This window comes from Drosophila sulfurigaster, chromosome X (assembly GCF_023558435.1).
Source record: "Drosophila sulfurigaster albostrigata strain 15112-1811.04 chromosome X, ASM2355843v2, whole genome shotgun sequence".
Lineage (NCBI taxonomy): Eukaryota > Metazoa > Arthropoda > Insecta > Diptera > Drosophilidae > Drosophila > Drosophila sulfurigaster.
This window is the reverse complement of record NC_084885.1, coordinates 24888536-24894840: the sequence shown is the minus strand read 5'-3', so window position 1 is coordinate 24894840 and position 6305 is coordinate 24888536. Positions and strand designations below refer to the sequence as shown.

At 41.0% G+C, this 6305-nt stretch overlaps 2 protein-coding genes across 3 annotated transcripts; both read right to left on the bottom strand.

Annotated features, from left to right (window-relative positions):
- Window positions 1–79: 79 nt before the first annotated feature.
- Window positions 80–1324, bottom strand: LOC133848955 (protein arginine N-methyltransferase 1-like). 2 transcript variants are annotated; one of them, XM_062284716.1, is made up of 2 exons: window positions 851–964; window positions 80–808 (listed from the first exon to the last, which is right to left on the bottom strand). In XM_062284716.1, the coding sequence occupies exon 2, from the start codon at window positions 781–783 to the stop codon at window positions 154–156; it is 630 nt and encodes a 209-aa protein (XP_062140700.1). In that variant the 5' UTR covers window positions 784–808; window positions 851–964; the 3' UTR covers window positions 80–153. The 2 variants fall into 2 exon arrangements, with proteins under 2 accessions (XP_062140700.1, XP_062140699.1); XM_062284715.1 differs by having other exon boundaries at window positions 85–793; window positions 851–1324.
- Window positions 1325–4923: 3599 nt separating this feature from the next.
- LOC133848254 (uncharacterized) lies at window positions 4924–6055 on the bottom strand. The gene is made up of 2 exons (XM_062283746.1): window positions 5955–6055; window positions 4924–5787 (listed from the first exon to the last, which is right to left on the bottom strand). The coding sequence occupies exons 1-2, from the start codon at window positions 5958–5960 to the stop codon at window positions 5062–5064; spliced, it is 732 nt and encodes a 243-aa protein (XP_062139730.1). The 5' UTR covers window positions 5961–6055; the 3' UTR covers window positions 4924–5061.
- Between the last annotated feature and the right edge of the window lie 250 nt (window positions 6056–6305).

The window sequence follows — 6305 nt, the reverse complement described above, 5'->3', positions numbered from 1 at the left end:
ATCTACTACAATCTTCAATTTATTGTCATTTGACCTTGTTGCCTTAACAAATAAGATATTTATTCTTGATTCGTAAGGTAATAGTTATAAATTATAATAGTAAACAATTCCGAATTGGAATTTCAATATTCGTCTGATATTCACATCTCTTAATTAGATAGGATCTTGCTCGCCCTGCATTCGATAGATTTGCGTGTGCGTCTTCACGTTGACCAGCTTGTTGTGGCAGCTCCAGCTGATGTCAAAGTCCAGATGGCGAGCACAGCGTCGCACCTCAAACTGTCCGCAGAGCACATCGCCCGGACAGAGGGGCAAATGATCGTCGATGGGGAAAAGTGTTTGCTTCCATTGTGTGACTGCTGCCCTGGGCGAAGTGCTGACGATGGTTGAACCGGGAAAGCGATAGTCAAAGTAGAGCAGAAAATGTTTGGCCAACGCTTGACGCAGAGTGCGCAGCTTGAACAGCACCTTGAAGCTTAACTCATCTGGTTGCAACGTTAGCAGATCGAAGCGTTGCAAAAGTTGCCGCTGGCACAGCACATGTTTGGCATTCACAACTCTGACCACCGGTGTGTGTAGGGCGATGTGCCAGCCAAGCGAGAGATTCAACGATCCAGCGAAACGTGTCCAATACTGGCGAGGCGAGATGATCAGATCCAAGGGATGACGGAGTTGTTCCACAGCTGTTATATAGAGATTTGCGATGTTTAGAAAGATGCAACCGTTGGGCTTCAGCCACTTGTCACGGGCATAAAGCACATCCTCCAGCGTAGAGTTGTACATCAAGCAGGCACTGCAAGATTACAAGCTGTAGATTAATTGTAGTTGGTGGATCATGCCACTTGCTCACCCCATCCACTTGGAGACAATGACATCGATTGGAGGCAGTTGTAGTTGCTGCAACGGACCGTGCAACACATCGATCACATGATCTAGGCGATTGTGTTGCACCAATTGATGCGCCACTTGATACACATCACTTGACTCCACGGCATAGACACGTGCCGCACCCTGACGTGCCACCCACATCGAGAGTAGTGCACTGCCACAGCCTACCTCCAGCACGGTGGCGCCACGAAAGAGCTCAGAGTTTTCCTCAATGGCCGCCTTGAAGCCAAGCATTGTTGTCTCGTCGCGCAAAACTCCTTCGTGGCGTTGCAGAAAATGCAAATAGACTTCAGGGGAAATCTCATCGAGCTCTGTTTGCTGCATGCGTTGTCCTTCAGCAGTTTCTGCGGTCATCGACGCCATAATGTGAACGAGGCATGCAACACAATTTCAAATTAATGAGATCAATGGCAATTTGGCGACTAGAGTGTGCAAAACAGCTGTTTGCAGTTATCGATCGGAATGCTATCGATTAATTTTATCAGATTGGTAAATTTTTATGCAAAAGTAGTATATTTTGAAGGTTATTTTGTCACTAACATAATTTTCTAATAATTACATTTCATAATTTATTTATACCTCTCTTCCTTTGCTATATAATTTTTACCAATTCTTAATAATTTTCATACCATTGCTCAGAGTGCGACAGTGTGTACACACTTGAAATTGAATAATACTGAATTTATACTTCTTATTTTATGAATTAGCAACAATTTGTCTCGATTTAACAACTCATTATACCAAGTTTTCTCAGTTCAGCGATTATATCGAGTACGAGTATAATAAATAAATAACCGAATTTTGTAAAATTCAGTATTCAGTATAACAAGTAAGGAGCTGTTGTCTAGGTTTGAGCATTCGAACTCTGTGCTCTGGTCGTGGCGTATTTATATAAACTTCTGCGTTGCTAGGCTCGGACAAACGCATTCCTAGACAACAGTAGGCCTGAGCAGAAATCTCAGTGCTGAAGATAAATTTGTGGCCAATATGTTGCAGCTTTTGTTTAATGCTGAAGTTGCCTCTGTGAATCTCGTTCACTGCTTCACGCATTAATTTGGAGATTTCTCTTTGGGATTTGTTGATATAATTAATTATATAATTGCAACAGGCATAGGGATCCAATATGAACTGAATATCCATATTGGCCCTTTGCATTGAGAGAATATGTTTATTATTATAATGTGTTGCGGGTATCTCACAGTCGAGCACTCTCGACTGTAGCTTTCCTACTTGTTTTTTTTTTTGTTGTTCGTTCGTTCGTCGCTGATGTTGTTAGCTTCAAAGCTGACAGACTGCTCCCGACGGGGCAAGCTTTGATGGTTGCCCAGTTGCAACGAGCCCTTAATTGAAATGTTACCTGCACCTGCATCACTCGATGGTGCCTGACAGCGTCTCATGCATACTCTACAACGGAGACGCGTCAGAATGTCAGTAAAGTCAGAACAGGTCAGAAGTCAGAGCAGCTCAGGTTTGTCTCGATTGTCGCCAAGCGAGCTCATTTTTAATTAGTTTTGCGGCAATTCAATATTCAATATGTAATTGCATTGAAAGCATTTTACTAATAATTCAAGATGTTTTCTAGTCTTTTTATAAGCAAACAATTTTCAAAAATTGTCAAGCTTTTCCTTTTTTAACAGGCTTTCAACCTTTAAATGCCTTTCTTCCATTAACTATTTATTCAGCTTATTCATCTTTCTTAAATTATCATACTTATTCAAATAATACTTGTACAAACTACAAGTTTGTTACAAAAATCACTATTATTATTTTGATAGGGTGTCTAAAAGTCATGATGGAATTCTACAGTTTATTGTGAATGCATTCAATTGAAAATTTATAGCAACATTTTATCATTATTTTGTCTGCATACCCTAGACTTTTGTGTTCTTTCTTTATATTTTTCTGTTCTGTTCACTTGAACAACAAAATCTAAGGAAATAATAAAATAATTTCACATCTACAGCGTGTGTTTTAGTCCAGCAAATGTGCACAGTATCTGACAGTATTTCAATTTATATCATAAATCATATTAATAATCTAATATCAATAAACGCATACTTACGCCAATAGAGACAAAAGCTTTTTATCTTGTGCTCTGCTGCGTGTGTTTGTCTTCAAAGCTCACTTAAAGCTTCAATAACGTTGGAGGAGTTGAACTCGTCGCCGTCAGCACTAAAAATATGATAAAAGCAAGAAAGTGAATGACAGACTTACGGATTACCCTAACAAAAATGTTGAGAATATAATATACAAATATTATATTATATTATATTATAATTCTTTGACGAAATTCTAGCTTGTTACACTATTTAAAATAAAGTTCAATTTAAACTTCGTAGGCTTTATATTTAGGGCTAGTTTTTTTCCTCATAAGTTGGCAGGACTGTTAATAACATCTATGTAAAATTTCATGTTAATGTCATAATCAGTAACAATAATTATGTTGCGCATTTTTATTATATATATTTATTGCTAATAAACAACAATTGTGTTAGTCTTCAACAATCAATTTTTAGAGAGTGAAGTATTAGTGAGTAACTTGAGCTAAGGTGATTCCCCCCAGCACACAAAAGAAACTCTGCCTCGAAAGCTGAACAGATTGTAAAAATAGCAAAAACGAAAACGAAACAAGTAAGACAGCGACAGTTGAGTATGCTTGACTGTAAGATACTCGCTATTCATTTCGAATGAAAGTAAATCGGTATTGATTTTGAAATAAACGATATTAAGATACCACAAAAATACTAAAAATATACCCTATTTGGTATACTGATAGAGTACTACATTCAAAAGTAAAACTGTGGGGTGTTATTCTTAAAATATACCGAATTAATATACCACAATAATACTAAAAATATACTGAGGGTTATATTTGGTATATTAATATAGTACTAAGATCAAAAATAAAACAGTATTAATTTTAAAATATACCAAATTATTATACCCCATAATACAAAAAATATACCAAAGGCTATATTTGGTATATTGGCATAGCACAACATTCAAAGGCAAAACAGTGAGGTATTATTTTTAAAATATACCAAATTAATATACCGCAAAAAATACTGAAAAATATGCCAAATAGTATATTTCGTATATTGATGTGCAAAATATACCAGATTGTCAGCCAAGTAAGACCCGAAGTATGTGTTTTTTCAATACAACAGTATTTCTTAAATAACTTCTCTAATAGAAGAACTTATTTAATGAAGAATACTGAAGTTGTTAGTGTATGTACCTCAAGTCGCGATATAAGCTTTAAAATAACGTTTGCTATTAGATTTTCTCAGATTTGCGGGAGAGGAAGTGGGCGAGACAAAAATGTGAAGCAAACTTGATTTGCTTGCAATTATAACAAGTGTTGTCGAAAAATAATTTTATCTTTGTCTCTTATAGTCTCTAAGATCTAGGAGTTCATACGGACAGACAGACAGACAGACGGATAGATGAACAGACAGACATGGCTATATCGTCTCGGTTCAACAGCCGACAGCGTCAACCGCTGATTAAGAATATACTTTATAGAGTCGGAGATGCCTCCATCTGCTTGCATTCACAAAGTTATAATACCCTTTTACCCCACGAGTAGCTGGTACAAATAGTAAAACGAAAACGAAACAAAATATAGTTATATAGTATATATGTAGCATAAAAAATAAAGTGGCTTATAACTTTCATTTGGCTGATTGCAACTCTTCGCTAACAGCTAAGCACAGTTGGCCAGCGCTGTCCAGGGCTGTCCACTCGGCATTAAAGTGCTGCTGCCCACTTGGCATTGTCAACTCGTGCATTTAACCTGTTGAAAGCGACAGCACAAAAGGGTTTGTTTGGGAACAGCGCAAATGAATTTGGCCCGCGGGCCCTGGGAATTGTGACTGGGAAAACAGAACAACAGCAAAAGCAACATCAACAGCATTATGGCTAAAGGCGTCACACGGGTCGTATGATTTATTTGCTGTTTGGATTTTAAGCAAACACACAGAGCGAGAGTTGTTTTTTGTGACTTTTTATTTAATTATATTATTTTTATTTTGTATTTTATTTTGTTTGTGCTTCTGTTGTGTTTTGTCTTAATGAGTATTTACAATTTGAGAGTTTAACAATAAAACAAACAAAACAAAAAAATAAAAGTGGTAGGAAAAACAACAGTTATGACAGTCTCGCATTGGCTGCTTACCAGCCGCTGGAGGCCCAACCACCCTGAGGTGCCCAGCCACCGCCTCCGCTGCTGCCTCCATAGCCACCGCCATAGCCAGCTCCGCCGCCAGCGCCAGCCTCAGAGATCACCTTGACGATTTGAACACTGCCGGAGCTGCCACCGCCATGACCGCCAGAGTAGCCACCACCGCCGCCGGAAGACCAACCTCCAGAGCTGTGACCACCGCCATAACCACCTCCATAACCGCCTCCATAACCACCGCCATAGCCGCCAGCTCCGCCTCCGGCGCCAGCATCGGAAATGACCTTGACAATCTTGACAGTGCTGGCACCGCCACCGCCATGACCACCGCCATAACCACCGCCGCCATAGCCGCCACCGCCGGAGTAACCGCCGCCGCCGCCAGCTGACCAGCCAGCACTGCCACCGCTGTAGCCACCGCCGCCGCCGTAGCCGCCACCACCGCCATAACCACCGCCGCCGCCGCCTTCAGAGATGACCTTGATGATCTTGACAGCGCCTCCTCCACCGCCACCGCCATGGCCACCGCCAGAGTAGCCACCGCCATGGCCGCCAGAGTAGCCGCCACCGCCGCCGCCCGAAGACCAACCACCGCCGCCGCCACCGCCAGAGGACCAGCCACCGCCGCCGCCGCCTCCTCCGCCTCCGCCACCTCCGCTAAGAGCGCCGAGGAAGCCGGCGTGGGCCATGCTGCATGCAGCGAGCAGACAAACGAATACCTTTTGATAAAAAGGACAACAAAATGAAATCACTTCACAAATAAATCACAATCACAAAAAAAAAAAAAAGAAAAAACAAATCGAATCGAATCGAGTTGAGTTGAGTATGCAAATGATGTGGAAGGAAATTCGTTAAATCCGTTTACGAGATTTCCCATTGAACGCACCTTCATCTTGGCAAACACTCGGTATGAGATGTGTGTGTGTGTGTGTGGGAGCTGTGTGTGCGACGTTAGCTGAACTTCAACTGTGCCAATGCAGTGCCAAAGCAGTGGCTTTTATGCTCAAACAACATCGAACAAACACCGAACGGGTGGAAAAAAAAGAAACATGGTCCGAAAAAACAAACCAAGCAAGCTAAGCTAAGCCAAGCAGGCAACAAGCTGAACTCTCCCACTCCCCACAAATAGCCAAAAACATAACACGAAGCATATGCTAATGTATGACACTCTAATTGCTTGTCCACGCGATGCTTGCGCTCGCATCTCCGATTATGCCATCATCAACATCATCATCAT

Bases quoted from the DNA above. Each gene is read 5' to 3' on its own strand.
- LOC133848955 (XM_062284715.1), bottom strand. From the start codon at position 1,251: ATGGCGTCGATGACCGCAGAAACTGCTGAAGGACAACGCATGCAGCAA. The intron at 794-850 runs GTGAGCAAGTGG...GTAATCTTGCAG, and splicing joins ATTGTCTCCAAGTGGATGGG to TGCCTGCTTGATGTACAACT.